General features: G+C 53.0%; 9 protein-coding genes across 9 annotated transcripts; 6 read left to right on the plus strand and 3 right to left on the minus strand.

Moving 5' to 3' along the window:
• Window positions 1–70: 70 nt before the first annotated feature.
• CKM354_000925200 (uncharacterized protein) lies at window positions 71–658 on the plus strand (the record flags this gene model as incomplete). The annotated part of the gene is made up of 1 exon (XM_044804665.1): window positions 71–658. One exon carries the CDS (start codon window positions 71–73, stop codon window positions 656–658), a length of 588 nt encoding a protein of 195 aa, XP_044660600.1.
• A 91-nt stretch (window positions 659–749) lies between these two features.
• Window positions 750–2,304, minus strand: CKM354_000925300 (uncharacterized protein; the record flags this gene model as incomplete). The annotated part of the gene is made up of 3 exons (XM_044804666.1): window positions 750–1,136; window positions 1,237–1,497; window positions 1,564–2,304. 3 exons carry the CDS (start codon window positions 2,302–2,304, stop codon window positions 750–752), a joined length of 1,389 nt encoding a protein of 462 aa, XP_044660601.1.
• Window positions 2,305–3,455: 1,151 nt separating this feature from the next.
• Window positions 3,456–4,082, plus strand: CKM354_000925400 (uncharacterized protein; the record flags this gene model as incomplete). The annotated part of the gene is made up of 3 exons (XM_044804667.1): window positions 3,456–3,551; window positions 3,604–3,962; window positions 4,019–4,082. 3 exons carry the CDS (start codon window positions 3,456–3,458, stop codon window positions 4,080–4,082), a joined length of 519 nt encoding a protein of 172 aa, XP_044660602.1.
• A 363-nt stretch (window positions 4,083–4,445) lies between these two features.
• On the plus strand, window positions 4,446–5,240 carry CKM354_000925500 (uncharacterized protein; the record flags this gene model as incomplete). The annotated part of the gene is made up of 2 exons (XM_044804668.1): window positions 4,446–4,934; window positions 4,983–5,240. The coding sequence occupies 2 exons, from the start codon at window positions 4,446–4,448 to the stop codon at window positions 5,238–5,240; spliced, it is 747 nt and encodes a 248-aa protein (XP_044660603.1).
• Window positions 5,241–5,832: 592 nt separating this feature from the next.
• Window positions 5,833–6,942, plus strand: CKM354_000925600 (uncharacterized protein; the record flags this gene model as incomplete). Its single annotated transcript, XM_044804669.1, has 1 exon — window positions 5,833–6,942. The coding sequence occupies one exon, from the start codon at window positions 5,833–5,835 to the stop codon at window positions 6,940–6,942; it is 1,110 nt and encodes a 369-aa protein (XP_044660604.1).
• Window positions 6,943–7,313: 371 nt separating this feature from the next.
• Window positions 7,314–8,081, plus strand: CKM354_000925700 (uncharacterized protein; the record flags this gene model as incomplete). The annotated part of the gene is made up of 1 exon (XM_044804670.1): window positions 7,314–8,081. The coding sequence occupies one exon, from the start codon at window positions 7,314–7,316 to the stop codon at window positions 8,079–8,081; it is 768 nt and encodes a 255-aa protein (XP_044660605.1).
• Window positions 8,082–9,394: 1,313 nt separating this feature from the next.
• On the plus strand, window positions 9,395–10,765 carry CKM354_000925800 (AMP-activated serine/threonine-protein kinase regulatory subunit SNF4; the record flags this gene model as incomplete). Its single annotated transcript, XM_044804671.1, has 2 exons — window positions 9,395–9,911; window positions 9,963–10,765. The coding sequence occupies 2 exons, from the start codon at window positions 9,395–9,397 to the stop codon at window positions 10,763–10,765; spliced, it is 1,320 nt and encodes a 439-aa protein (XP_044660606.1).
• Window positions 10,766–11,417: 652 nt separating this feature from the next.
• On the minus strand, window positions 11,418–12,796 carry CKM354_000925900 (uncharacterized protein; the record flags this gene model as incomplete). The annotated part of the gene is made up of 3 exons (XM_044804672.1): window positions 11,418–11,486; window positions 11,558–12,106; window positions 12,191–12,796. The coding sequence occupies 3 exons, from the start codon at window positions 12,794–12,796 to the stop codon at window positions 11,418–11,420; spliced, it is 1,224 nt and encodes a 407-aa protein (XP_044660607.1).
• Window positions 12,797–13,646: 850 nt separating this feature from the next.
• Window positions 13,647–14,702, minus strand: CKM354_000926000 (uncharacterized protein; the record flags this gene model as incomplete). Its single annotated transcript, XM_044804673.1, has 3 exons — window positions 13,647–13,903; window positions 13,995–14,304; window positions 14,364–14,702. The coding sequence occupies 3 exons, from the start codon at window positions 14,700–14,702 to the stop codon at window positions 13,647–13,649; spliced, it is 906 nt and encodes a 301-aa protein (XP_044660608.1).
• Between the last annotated feature and the right edge of the window lie 542 nt (window positions 14,703–15,244).

The following is a 15,244-nucleotide window of genomic DNA, read 5'->3' on the forward strand; positions in this document are numbered from 1 at the left end:
CCTTATTGAGCTCAAATCCAAATTTCCTTCGTCCTCGCAAGAGCTGCACCGTCTATCGCGACACCTCACCATGGCGCCCAAACAGAATCGAGTGACGAAGCCTAGCAATGGCCCGAAGCGTTCCGCATCGAAGACCTCGTCGAGTGGGCCTTCCAAGTCGAAGAAATCGTCCAAACCGCTTCCTGCAGTGAAGACGGTCAAGACGAAGCAAGGCACTGCGAAGTCCAAACTCCCGCCTCACAAGCGATACAAAGAGTCCGAGCTCAAAGTGCCTCAACTGAACGGAATTGTACCCGCTGGTGTGTCGAAGCCGCCGAATCAAAAGAAGGGCAAAAAGTTCGTGGACGACAAGGAAAGCATGAACACAATTCTCGCCATGGTCATGGCCGAGAAGGAAGGCAATCTGGAGAGCAAGATGATGAAGGCGCGGCAATTGGAAGAAGTCAGAGAAGCAAGGAGGATCGAGGCCGAGAAGAGGGTGGCTGGCAAGAAGAGCGAGATGGAAGAGAGAAAGGCGAACATCAAGACTGAAGGCAAGAAAAGCAAAAGGCGGCGCAGCGCAGGAGATGTGGACGGTGATGCGCCGACAAAGAGCAGCAAACCTGGCGACGATGGGGCCAAGAAGGTCAAGTTACGGAAACGGGTCAGCTTTGGTTGAGCCTTTGCTCGATCTATGCTTCAACTGTACAAGTCTATGGTCTCTGTGGCGTCCTGTAGCGCCATTGGGATCTGTCGGTTCTTGCGCCCTATCATTGCTCCTGCTCAGGACGATGTGATTTTCTCCTCATCGGATCGAAGACGAATGGCGTCTCATGTCCTCCGTGTGGCCCCTTTTTCCCAAATACTGGCACCTCGATCTTATCGAATTCGACGTTCCTCATGGCCTCCAGGAATCCGACAGCAGGCTTCATATGCCATCGGCCACCTCCAAGCTCGAACCAAGCCAGGTGACCGCCAGAACTGGTGGCGCACATAACAGCGTATGGATTCTGACGGATCTCGGCGTATGGCACAGCTTGGTCACAAGCGATCGGGTCGTCCACCGCGTGTATGCATAGCAACGGAATGCGCACCGATAGCACACTATCAGAGCTGCTGGCGTCTCGGTAGTATGCGCCCTCTGTCGGGTAGCCCCACTGTCATCAGGTCAGCACGTTTGGGGTTCTGCGGACTCGCCATGACAGTGAAAGGGGAGACACGGAACGTCAGGCTTCGAAAGCTTGCAGGTTCACTTACGGTAGCGCATTGCACGACGCGGTCGAAATCGTGCAGATATTTGCACTTATGGATGTCTTCAGTCCTGATCGACGTGTTCTTGGTAACCTGGTCCTTGTGGGCTTCGAATAGACGTAGCATGTTGCTGCCCATTGTTTTTGAGTAAACGTTCAGGCCGATATACGTGCTCTTGAGGAAAGCGTTGCTCACTTCGAGCTTCCAGGGGTTGGAGACCACCACAGCAGCATTAAGAAGGCATTTATCTCCTTCCTCGCCAAGATACTATTGCACAAGAAATTGTTCAGCACAAGCACTCCTTTCAACCATGATTCTGTCAAGGCTACCTACGTTTGTAAGGATGTTTGCGCCAAGCGAGTAGCCGATGCCATAAAGCGGCCTGTTTGGCCAAGTTTTCCGTGCCCATTTGACGGTCTGGCGAACGTCCCAGGTCGCGCGAGCGTTGTACAAAATGCTTGTGGTGATCTTCGAACCAGCACATCCGCGGCTGTTCACAACTAATGCTTCCCAGTTGCCGCCTGAAATGCCGCCAGCCTTCTCACCTTCTGGCGTAGCCTTGACGAGTGGTTCGAGGACATGGCGCAGATACGTCTCGTAAGACCCACCACTCAGACCGTGCAGGGTGATCAGCAATGGCTTGGTGTCATCGCTAGGCAGACTCTCGAACTCCTTGTCCGTGAAGTACGTCGTCCTAGGTGGCAGCGAGTTGTGTCCTATACCGACCGGGTCTTCCCTCAAACCCGCGTCCTCGGGCCCTCCATCTTTGGCTTGTCCGGAAGTGGCGGGAGCAGAGGTCACAAAGTCGACAGAGAAATGGCCCTTGAAACCTGCATCCTCTTGCTCGAACACTCGTCGCTTGTAGTGAATCGCTGGGCCATCGTATTTCATTGCAGTCCATGCTGTTTGCAGATGTCCGTTGAAAAGAAATGGGTTGAGATTGCATGGTGGGATCACGTCTTTGCAGATTTCAGAGAGAGCACGCACTGGGCCGTTCTTGGTCGGTAGCTTGATTGATTCCTCTGCGTGCGTGTATGTTGCGGTGCAGGCACCGGGAAACCAGGAGAAGGCCATACTGTGATCGATGCTAGCAAGAAGATGCAATGTACACGAATAGTGGCAGATGTTTAGAAGTATACGTGAAAAGTTGCTGTGAATGATGCCTGTGCTCTTTGGCTTACGGACGTATGGCCGGCGGACATATAGCCATAGAGAGACAGAAATCGCATGTGAAAGTTGCCAAGTGTAACGAGAAGATGACGAAGTGAAAGATTCGGTCTACGGTGAACTTCGGCGCAACGCTGCCGGAGTCTCAATCTTGGTTAGCCTCCAGTTCTCATCGCTGGCGTATGGTGCTTGATCGCGCCAGAAATGTTCTGTGAGTTGAGCTGCGCTGGTTCCGCACAGTCAATGGTCTCGTGCCATCAAAGGCCGTGTTGGATGACACAGATAAGGCCATGCGACATTGCGAGTCCTGCAGGGATCGTTGTCAAGTGAAAGATTCGGGCAGTGACTTGACTTGGCGAGGCGAGTGCGCACGAGCCCGTCCGCGGCTGCCGTCTCGTCTCGTCATGTCCGCGCAGCTGCAGCTCTACCGCAAGCTGCCTCGACAACTCGCCAGGACTGCCAACTCATATACCGACGCCATACTGGCAGACTCCCAGCAACTATCGGCATCTAAGCTGCACACGATACCCTCATCACCACTTCCCGGCTGACCTGAGACTGGCCCAGCCCCGTCTCTGCCACCCACGCAGACTCTCACAGAAGCGCAACCAAGGCACGCCCGAACGTGTCCACCAAAAGCTCAGCTGGCATTGCAACGTTCTGTTGGGACCCCGTGAGATAGGCTACAAAGCTCGACTACAGACCAAGATCAACACCCTACGCCACCGTCGCCGCGCGCACTCGAGAGACTTCAGAAGGCAGTGCAGAGAGGCTCGCGCCAGACGTACCAACGAGAAGAAGCGGAAGCCGAAGCGCAAGATTTCCAAGCTTGCGTCGAGCCTTTGAAAATAGCAAAGACACTGGGAATACGACGGAAGCTGAAGGGCTAGGAGCTTCTTCTCAAGATCTGGGCGGGCAAGCAAAAAGAGCTACTGCGCCTACGAACCAACCGAAGTTCGGCTCGACTGAAGTCGTACGGACAACGTGCAAAGGGCAAATCTGCAAAAATCCATTCAAAACTGCTCAAATCACTCTGAGCTTGACATCCTCACATCACCATGGAGGACCGCCTTTTCCGTTATCGCTTCCCGCGCCCACAGTGGCTGAACAGCGCCAATACGAGAACGGCTGGTGTTTATACCTCAGGGGCGTTGGTATGGGAGAGCGATGCCGTTGTTGAATACACATATACTAACCAGCATACAGTTCGCCATTGCGCTTTTCGTACTCATTGACGCATCCGTCTACAGCAACGGCAATCAGAATGGATCAGATCTGCACCTCAATTTCGTGGACTGGATCCCAGGCATTTTCTCCTTCCTCGGCATGGTCGTCATCAATAGTATTGATAAGACACGCCTCTCTGGTGATACATTCGCTTACTCTGGCGATGGCGTAGCATGGAAGGCTAGAGTAGTTCTGTTCATGGGTTTCGCCGCCATGGCCGGAGGTCTGGCAGGTGGGGTAACCATCATGGTCATCAAGTATGTCACTCAGGACGCCAAGGGCATGCAGCTGTGGTTTGGCGTCTCCAACCTGGTTGCGAATGCGCTGGTTATGCTGAGGTAAGTCTGTTCCGCTCTGTACTCGCCTTCATCTAGATGCTGATATCGCCATTCAGTTCTGCGGTGCTCTGGGTCAGTCAGAATATGGAAGACGACTACACATACAACCTGGCCCTATAGCCTCAACGGCTCTTTGCTCCCCGAAATTAGTATCTGGTGGTCGTACCTATATCCAATTCATCTACCTTGAACGTTCAAAAGCTACTCACGTGCATGCTTTACAGTTCCAAGTGAAGTGAGGTGAGCTTTGTGGCCTTTTGAGCTGACTGTCGCCAGGTCACGAGGTGCTACGAAGTATCTACGCTTCACTTACGCCCTCATTCCAGCTATGCTTGCCGCCGTCTTGGACTGCCTGCTTGCCTTGTATAAAGGTCATGCGGCCACCCTCCACTTTCTTTCAGACTTGCAAACTTTGCGCCGGTTCTCTCAACTTCGCATCCGCAACCACAACTAACATCTCGAACACCGCGACATCTCATCAAGATGCATCATACTAACGCACTTCGTCAAGCGGATGCTGATCTAGCAGCTCTCGTTCGTCGTGTCCAGGAACAAGCTGCCACACTTACAGATCAGGCCCAGCAGGACATTGACCAACTTCAAACCGAGAATACTGACCTCAAACGTGAGGTCAAATTGCTGAAGGAGCTGACAACGGACTCCAAGCCATTCATCAAACAAGAGCCATCAGAAGCACCACCCACCGCCGCCCAGCTTATCAAGGAGAAAGATGCCGATATCAAAATGCTGGTTACTGCGCTAGAAGAAGAAAAGGCGCTGGTGTGCAGCCTCCGTGTTCAGGTCGACTGCCAGAAGGGAGCTACAGAGGGCGTTAAGCAGCAGGCATTCAACGCTCGTGCGAAGCTTGGGAGCATCGAGAAGAAACTAGCCGCATCCCAGAAGAAGAACGCCAAGCTGGAGCGCGAGATAAAGAAGCTGCAGAAGAACCAGGTATCAAACCCCGGAAGGCAAGTACAACTTCGTTTCTTTAGGCTGGTCGACTAACCGCTCAGTAGTAAGAACACGGCAGCTCCATCTGGCCTATGTCGAGGTGTCTCAGCCGTCAAGAAGTCTTCTACCCACGCAGGCCTTATCAGCCTGAAGAGAGTCGCACCGGACGAGGACGATGAAGACGATGTCCCGATTGCGCAGTTGAGAAATTCGAAGCAGAAGATGGATCTCGACGATGTTCCATTGAGGTTGCGAAGCATGGCTATCAAGATGGAAGTGGCCTTCGGGGGTTCTGGCACGAAGTCAACGCCCATTAAGCTCGATTGATTGAAGGCACGACAACACGAATTATGAGGGGGGCTTCACAGCTCGGGCATGGTTTGAAGGTGGACGATAGCATCGCAACTCAGCATTGAGCTTGGATTTGGGGTATGCACGTGAGTACCGTACGTATTAGAGCAAAGAGGTGGCACGGATATATCAATCGCAGGCTCCGTGGCCCAGCTCGAATATTGTACAATAGCATGGGCATCTTGCCAGTACGGGTTAGAATGCGAGAATCCTTGGCCCCTCGTTCTCGCTCTCGTCTTGCACTGTCATCCGGCTTCACGGATAATTTGAGAATTATGTATGTTGGCATGTTGCACACCCTGCACACCTTGCCCTGGATTGGTCCCGTGTCGTGGGCCTGCGAAGTGACCAATGAAGAGAACTGAAAGCGCCTCGGCTGGATTTTTAGCACGCGATCACAAGCAAGACTTCAAGACGCGACAAGGGCATGTTATCTTTGCTGCGAGCGTTATATCAGCGTCCTTCTTTCTTCAATTCATGCTTCTAGATATTTTCGGCGGTGTTCTGGTGATTGGTGGTTGATCTTGCACTTTACCACTCCGGGTTTCATCACATTCACGACAGGAGCATGTCGGCGGCGACACGATTGCCTGCGGTAGCAGGCGCCTTAACTGCCGCCGGCGGAGCCATTGCCTTCTTCTCGCATCCGGCCGTTCAGGCCTTCTTCACTGAACATTTTGGAGCAAGTGCAGGTAGCAAAATGCTCAAAGTCCTTGCCGGCGCATTCGCATTGGCCAATCTCAAGAACCTCCCTGGTTTCTGGCATATTCGGGTGCTTCGTGGCATCATCTACCAGATCTACTTCCAGAAGCGAGCGATTCCGCCCAAACACATATTCGCCCCATTGATCACAGAGTCGCGGAATACGATATGGGACTGCGATTACAACATCCACAAGAGCAACAGCACCTATTTCGCCGACCTTGACGTAGGACGAGCACACGCCGTTGGTGCCATTATCAGGACAGGGCTGGCTCGCCTCAATGCAGGCGATCAAGAGGGGCTCCCGAGGTCCAACGTGGAAGCAAAAGGAAAATATGTCGTGGCTTTGGGTGCCGTGTCGTGCTTCTTCCAGCGACAAATCGAGCCTCTCCAAGCCTTTGAGGTTTACACCCGAGTACTGAGCTGGGATCGCAAATGGTTGTATACTGTTTCGCACATTGTACAAAAGGGCAAGATCAAGCCGGACAGCTATGTGTTGCAGCCCTGGAAGAACAGCAAGATCAGGAAGCAGAAGCAAGAGCAGAATGGAGAAGAGGATTTGACAAAATACATTTTTGCGACAAGTTTGGCGAGATATGTGTTCAAGAAGGGAAGGCTGACGATTAATCCGGAAATTGTATTGGAGAGATCTCGATTATTACCACCGAGACCCGCTGGAGTTGGTTTCCCACCGAGAGCAGAGGCCGGTGATACACTGGATCCTACAGCTACACCTTTCACACCTGCAACCCCGGCGACCAATATGGGAGAAAGCGCAGTGATTGTAGGAGAGGAGCTCGACAGCAAGCTGGAAGGTTTCAGAAGTAAAGAGGGCGACGACGACTGGACTTGGGACGACATGGAAAAGGAACGACTCAGAGGCTTAGAGCTTGCCAGTCATTTTGATGCTTTGAACGCTTGCCATGGAGAGCTTCGGGGAGGCGATGTGCTTGGAAAGTATGGCGATTACTGGTGAGCGGGTTTCTGAACACAGCCAGCGATACAAGTAGACGAGATACCCGGCAGCGGAATGCCATGTACCAATAAATATTGAAGAGACCATAGTGCCGCAAAGGCTGTCTGAAGCTGAAAATATCCGATTGACTGCTCTTCTCCGCATCGGCTTGCAGAACACATCGAATTGTTCGTCGAACCACGTTTAGTTACATCACTCTCCTAAAACGTTGTGACATCGTTCTCAGAACATTTGACAAGGTACATGCGCTAGCGTGACTCTACTATGATTGGTCAGTCGAACTCACAGCCAAATCACTATTGCCTTCGTCCAACGTTCAACCTCCGACTTACACGCCAATATCGTATTGTGCACAATTAAATTGCCAGAACATGGAGCGCGTCATCAGCAGAGCAGATTTACTCGCCGAAGAGCCCTCGCCTCCATCCTCACCCGATCTTCCAGCGATCAAAAGTCTCCAAGAATTTGATTTCGTACACCACGAAACTCTACCCGATGCAGATGATCAAGAACAAGAAGATGACGCCGAAGACGGTCTTGAATTCCAACTATTTGCTCCAGCCGCTGGGAAAGGCGAGAAGGCCTCCGGCATAGCAAAAATCCGCCTCGACTCTCCCGATCTCGCAAATGCAGAACCAGGACTACTGAATCCCAATCGTGATCTGAGATACTATTTCACATCCGCGCCCGGCCCAGAGGAGCAGCAGAACTTTGAAGCTGCAGCGATGTCTGGTCAAGATATTCTCAATCAGTCTCGAAGGTCGTGGCCCGGCATGGCCTATCCTTGGAAAGTCCTGCATGTGCCCAAAACCAAAAAGCAACAGAAAATTCTGGCGCCATCGGATTCTCTTTTTACGAAGTTGACAGGAAGTCAATCTGTGCAAAAGCGCACTCGACCTGGCAAGAAAGCTCGTATAGCTGTGCGCACGAAGCTCGTCGCAGCCAAGACGAAGCAGGAGGAGAAGCAGAAAGCCGCGGAACTCAAGGAGGCAGAGGAGCGGGAGAAGCGCACTCGTCGCAATCGTGAGAAGAAAGTCAAGAAAAAGAATCGCGAGAAGGCAAAAAAGGCGGAGGCAAATGGTACGACTGGTGAAGCTGAGGAGAAAGCCGAAGAAAGCGACCAACACGATGCAGACTGAAGCTATGAATGCTCTGGCCCTTCAGAACCTATTGCTGAAATGGTTCCTCGAGCCTCTTGAACTCCTTTCAGGACCTCCGAACGCCGGTTCTCGCGAAAGCTGATGGCCTGTAGCTGTCAATCGGCCCATTGATGACGCCTGACTCCCTCTTCAACAATGTTCTGCTCTTGATAACGATCGCTCGAAGCGGGCCATCCTTGGTTATTGCTGACACAGTGAATGCCTTTTTCCGCGTTGGCTGTTTTCAGAAGCAACGCAGCAGGATGAGGATGCTGTGGTTGACGCGATGTTGGCAGATGCTGTCTGCGAACCAGTCCGGGCGGTGGCTTGGGCCAGTGGGTCATCAGTGGCCGCTTTCGATGCACCTCCTCTCGGCATATGGGACATATCTCGCCCCCAAATTCGATCAGCCATTTCGAAATGCAATCCTGGGGAAGCAGGGTCAGCCCTCGAAGCACCGTGTACTGTGAGGTGTCTTACTCTGCAGAAAGTGTGCTGTGCGCGACAGTGTAATTGAACAGGTGCCACGATTGGACCAAGACAAATGGAACACTCTGTCTCGTCATGGTTCAGGACAGTGGGCGAGGGTTTTTCGATGAAAGTCCTGCGGAATTTGGCATGATCGAATTGGCAGTCTCGTGGAATGTCCCTACGAGGTGATGTCGCGAGGTGGAAAGCCATTGTACGTGAGTGAAGGCTAAGTAAACAGCGCAGAGCTTGACGATGGGCGTGTATGGATACTGGGTCAGCTGAATGGATGTGTTTGACCAGTGCTGAGTTGCTGGAAGCCAGAGGGCCTGCTTGTCAACACGCAAGCTTATGTTATAACTACCAAGTACGCCTGGCAACCGTCGCTACTCCTCCAGATCGATTCCCACATATGCGTGCAAGAGCAACCATGAGTAGCTTGGACCCATTGCGACTGACGAAGTATGTCATTGATGGTGAGAAAGTGCTTCCATCTTCAATTTTGGTGCAATTATCACGGCCTTTGCGAAGCAGTAATGCTGCGCTCTCTCGGATCATGCGTCGATAGTGGGCTTGTGAAGATACAATTCGTTTGTATGTCCTCATTCATGGCAATAACGTGCACGTGCCTTGTCGGCGGGTGATAGTCGGGTCTCCAGAGCTGGAGGAGGCATGTGGAGCAAAAGTTGCGTCGGATGGAGCAATGGATGCGCATCGTCGGTTCTCGTCGTTTGCGCTCTTCACTCCGACTGATCTTCACGTTTGCATGCCGTGCTGGGACATCTTCTCGACGACACCCGCAAAGCTTCCAATGCGCACCCTCACCGCGCGCGCTGACGGTTCCGATGGAGGATGAACGCGCCTTTGATGCGGCATTGACGGACGGCGCGCCGACTTCCCACGTAGCACCATCAGCACACGGGCCTTCTGATGCAGCCGGTCACGAGGCTGCGAACAACCAGCACGCCAGTCCCGCCAGTGCCAGCGCCAGCGCCAGCCGCCGCCGTGGCAGCAGCAACCACCACCACCACCGCCCCCAGTCCACAAGTGATGCGCCCGCGCCGCCTCCCGCCGGCCATGCAGCAGCCCACCTGCCCTTCGTAGCCCCCGCCGACCTGCTCCGTCCCCATTTCCGACCCATCAGCAGCCAAGCCTCCCGCACTCGAGCTGGCACTGCGAACAGCGCTCCGGAGCCCCCACCCATGCATCCTCAAGACCGCGAGCAGATCGAGGGCTTGCGCGCTGTGCGAGCCTTTCTCAAAGTCCGCACGAGCTACGATGTGCTGCCGCTCAGCTATCGTCTCATCATCTTCGACACCAGTCTGCTGGTGAAGAAGAGCCTCAACATCCTCACACAATGCGGTAGGTGACAGCAGTGATCGATTGGACGGTCTTTGACTGACAGCCATGCAGCCATCGTTTCTGCGCCGTTATGGGACTCCAAGACATCGGCCTTTGCCGGCATGCTGACGGTGTCCGATTACATCAACGTTGTGCAATACTATTGGCAGCACCAGGAAGAATTGTCTCGTATCGACAAGTTCAAGCTCAGCAGTCTCCGCGATATTGAACGAGCCATCGGTGTGGACCCCATTGAGACTGTCTCGATCCATCCACTAGAGCCTCTCTACGAAGCCTGCCGCCGAATGCTCGCCTCGCGCGCTCGCCGAATACCTCTGATCGACATCGATGACGAGACACAGCGAGAGATGGTGGTCAGCGTGGTCACCCAATACCGCATCCTCAAATTCATTTCTGTGAACGTGAAGGAGACGCAGATGTTGAGAAAGCCATTGCGGGATCTAAAAGTGGGGACGAGAGAGAATCTGGCGACTGCCACAATGGACACTCCCGTGATGGACTGCATCCAGATGCTGGTCAAGAGGAATATCTCCACTATTCCCATCCTGGATAAGGATGGCACTGTGCTGAACGTCTTCGAATCTGTAGACGTCATCGCGCTCATCAAAGGCGGAGACTATGAGAACCTCAACTTGACCGCCGGACAGGCGTTGGATAAGAGGTCGGACGATTTCCCAGGCATCTACACATGCACGCTGAACGATCGCATGGATACGATATATGACACGGTTCGCAAGTCGAGAGTCCACAGATTGGTCATCATCGACGAAAACACGAAATTAAAAGGCCTTTTGTCTCTGAGTGATATTCTGGATTATACACTCAACAGTCCTCTTGGTGATGGCGACGACTAGGAGACGTTCCCACCACCGGCGGGCACGACAGGAGCTCCAGGAAGCAAGTCTCCCAGATGGCTGCAGGCGAGTTCGGAAGATGAGAGGTCTGCGGAGGAGATAGCGCAGGAAGTTGTGAAGACGAGCATCCCGCACAACAAGCTGTTGGAGAAGGTCAGAAACAGACATGATTCATTGCAGCAAACAGCGACGACAATAACGACGAAGGTGGAGGAGGCCACGGCTAGCAGCAGCGGCTTTGGCACAACAGCCACAGATGCGAGATGATGAGACGATGGATGTAACGCCATGATATACCCCGCATGCCGCATTTTTGGGAGATGACCTGGTTGTTGTCGTTGTTGATCCATGTTTTGCATGCGTCGCGAGTGGCTGGGCCTGCGAGGTTATAGATACTGGCCGGGACTGCGGCTAGCTTACCATAGAGGGTGCAAAGAGCATGATAGAGCGACACGAAAGCATATGAGGAGCCGAGTCTCTGTCTTCCGTCCGGTTCAACACGTCGACAATGAGCACACACAAACCTGCCAACATGTGAAATCATCAGGAACGTTGACAAGGGAAGGGTTCGTGCGTGAACATGAGCTTGGAGACTGCGTGGTCATGACTATTTCACCGACCAGGTTCTTTTTTGCTGACAATTTTGCTCCTCTCACGCCTTCCATGCCTTCTTCACCCACGCCTCGATATCGCCGAGTAGTTCTTTCGGTTTCTCTAGAGCCTGCACGAAAGATGATATGTCAGAATTGATGCTACCAGGAACCTGTGCGCAAGACATGGTTAGAAACTTACAGCAAAATGCCCTCCTCCCTCATGTACATTCGAAAATACGAGGTTCGCGCTCGTGGCAACCCAGCTGACCGGCATTGGGGCGAGTTCTTTCGGGAAGAAAGAGTAACCAGAAGGCTTCTCAACGTATGGAACTCCGCGTCCTCTACCACTGACGGAGGAAATACGTGGCCTTTCATCTCCACCATTCAGGCCTCGATATGGGTAGATACATCTTGGGAATGTGTCCGTGAACCAATACAATGAGACGCCGTCGAGAATCGTATCGAGGGAAGGATCCTCGTCTGTCCATTCGAGGAATTTCTCGCCGATCCAGGCGAGGTGGGCGAGTGGGGAGGCCGCGAGGGCGTGGCCGATGGTAGCGGTCCGGGTGCCGTGTTCTAGGGCGTAGGCGAAACCTGTTTCACGGAAACGAGCTGCTCGAGGGAGGGCTTTGGCTTCGATGTCGGACATGTGCAGCTCGTCGGCGTTCTTTGGACGAGGGACGGGAGACATGTTCAAGTGCATTCCTTTGCATGGGGAACAGTTTGCAGCTTGGTAGCGAGAGATCATCTGAAACAAGTCAGTGAAAGGTACCTGAATGCGTCGGAAGAGGCGTCCATGATTTGAAAATGCCTCTCAGCAAGTCACACTTACCGAGCCAAGGTCGCCACCTTGGGCAAGGTAGCCTTGTGGAAAGAGAGCGGAGGCTAGGTTGTTGAGCGCTTCGGCAGCATTTTCGAGGCCGTAGTCCACGTCAGTTGGAGGCCCGGAGGAGTAGGCGTAGCCTGGAATGCTGGGGACTATGACGTGGTAAGGGAGGTCTTTAGGAGAGTAGGTTTTGCGGAGGATATCGAGGATTTGGAAGAATTCGAGGAAACTTCCTGGCCAGCCATGGTAGAGCGCTAGAGGGACAGCGTCTTCTTTCTCGCTGAAGAGGGCGACGAAGTGGATTGTATGAGAGTAGCCTAAGTCATCCTTGGCTTCGGCTGTGAAGTTGGGGAAGCTGTTGATGTAGTCTTCGGTCTTTCGCCAGTCGTACTTGTTAAGCCAGTAGTCTTTGGCATTGATCAGCCAGTCTCGTGGAACACCGTAGCGACGTGGTCCAGCTACGGAAGGGTCGGAATTCTCGTAGTTGGCATTGGCGACTGGTGAGAGCTTGAGAAGGGTCTTGAAGTCGTCGATCTTTTGCTGGTCGACGTGAGCCTTGAACGGCTTGATATCAGCCTTAGAGCCCGCTGGTGCTTTGCTAAAGTCCGCCATTGTGGTTTGAGATGGAAGCTGTTTGGAGAAAGAGAGAAGACGTCGTAGTGGTTGCATGATTCAGCTCGGTGCTATTGGCATATATAAGCTGACATGTGTGGAGCTGATGATGCGAAGCTCCTTAGGTGGATGCAGTTATGCAGTTCAGATATCGTGCTACAAGACCCGCCATTACCATAGGTCAAGTCATGCTGCACTGGTCAAAGCTAGTCATTTGCCGCGGCTATGAGTGATGATGTTGATCACAAAGCAATAATGCACAGCTGCTGCTGTGTCCAAGCGAAGAGTGGGCAGGCTGTGAAGGACGCAGTCCCCACGTGCGTTTCGAAAGCAAAATCCGGGCCCTTCGCTGCTGACTGTTGTCGAAGGCGCAAGTTGTGATGCATGTTCGCAGTCGGAGGAAGCGGCCGCATGCAAGTATGGTCATTCTTGGCATGGTGTTGCTGCCAGCTTTATGCCGACTTTATGCAGCATTTGTGGAATAACATCACGTTGTACTCAAACACTAGTCTCCCCAATCGCTGCCCTTGAAGCTATGCCCTCTGGCTATCATGCTCGGAGCGATCAACCGTGTTGTCCAAGCCTAATGCAGAATCCACAGAAGTCTTGCAAGAGGCCCATGAGGCCATTCTCTAAAACAAACCGCCAATGGAAGTCCCATCTCTTTGGAAATTACTCCGCGGCCAGCTATTGCGCTGGAGAATCAGGCCCACAAACTGGCGTAGGAAATGGGCTGCGACTTGAGCGAGTCGCTTCATCCAAACAATGCATTAATATGAGCAAGTGGATCCATAACGGTGGGTCATATCCTGGCAATAACGACATGCTTTTGATTGTCCTGGTTGCTGATCTACCAGCCGGTAAAATACGAAGCTCGCTGATAATCAAGTGTTCCTGGGCCGCTATAGACGACTTCTCGTTCTGGTTCATCTTCCTCCGACTCGCTCTCATATTCAACAATCTCTCTACCTATGTACCCATCTCCGTCTTCGTCCCCTCGGGCGCATTGCTCGATTCGCAGCGGAAGACGAGCACACAACTTGCCATCTAAGAACCGCTCGAGGTCCCAGTTGGGGCATCCGTTGTCATAAGATAACATCTCGCAACCTGGGTCAAGGTTAATATGCAAGTGTCGAATTCTTCACATTTGGCATGCGGTATCTTATGTTCTTGTTGCGGACTGCGAAGCAGGACTTACCATCGATCTTGGAGGACTTGAGCCAGACGTATGCCCATATAGCTCGGCGCTCGAGATGATACTGGCCATCTTGTCCGACACGGACTTCAAGCTCAACTGGAAATCGATGGCGATGAGCAAAGCGGCCATAATAGGCTCTTAGAACGCCCCGAGCTTCTTTGCCCAGGCCAAACACAAGCATGCCCTGCACAAAATCTTCTGGTCGTGGCGATCGAACGAGAATCGGTTGTTCAGTGTCCGAGTCGATATGCGCGTGCACACCAGGTAATATGCCTGGAGTCATTCTCGGAATCACGTCCTCTGCCGATCCCTGCGACGGCTTGCTGTCAGTAGAACTGCAATGGCAACACTACGAGATATCGTCGATACCTTTCCGAGAAGCTGCGCGAGTGACCCTGGCAGTGCGAGAGTATCGTGCACGAACGTCGGTTTGTAGGTAGAAGCATCGTATTTAGCTCCTGGTGCCAGTCTTGATGCGGGCATTCGATTGAGCAGTGCTCGTTGATGGCCAAAGGTAGTTACTGGAGCGCCAGTGACGGAGATTCTGAAGTGTGATAGTTCCAATACGGACGACTCTGTGTAGGTCTTCTTCGCCGCAACCTGTGCATCTTCATCGGAATAGCCGTCCGGAAGAAAGGTGTGCTCGCCTGATTCGAGCGCGCTGGTAAGCTGCTCATGAGCCGCCAGAGACGTTGCTTCGCTCGCCATGCCGAAGCAACGGTCGTGACTCCTCGCGAGGGACGATTGCAAGAGAAGCATTCAGTGGCGATGCCCACAGAGAGACTGCTCGAAAGCACGGTCCTTCAACTCGCACCTACCTGTATTCACTTGCAATATCATGTTCACCTTCAGTCCAGTGACGATCCCTGTTTACAGCACAATGTGGCGTGGCTTCCTTCACCTTCTACTGTCTGATCTTGCCGAGATCTCACTCGATGCACGACGCTTGGCGAATGGCCAGCAATAGTTCGCTCGCATGTGCGTTCTGGAGTTCGTTGCACGACGTGCACTTGCTGATCTCGACCGTGTCCTGACCAGTACTCGTGAAAACCTTGCCAAGGGACAATTGCGGATACCTATGTGATGTATACGTCGACGACGTGGGACAAGCGCGTACATGCGACTTGATGCAATCGCCGACTTGGACGCGAAGTCAGACCGGAGAAGCTCATGTGGCGGCGGCCTGGCGCGTCAGGACTGAGTCGTAGAATAGGCGCCTCCGGCCTCACGTGCAAGCGCGCGCGCAAGTG

This window comes from Cercospora kikuchii (genome assembly GCF_019650295.1).
Source record: "Cercospora kikuchii DNA, contig_00006, whole genome shotgun sequence".
Classification (NCBI taxonomy): domain Eukaryota; kingdom Fungi; phylum Ascomycota; class Dothideomycetes; order Mycosphaerellales; family Mycosphaerellaceae; genus Cercospora; species Cercospora kikuchii.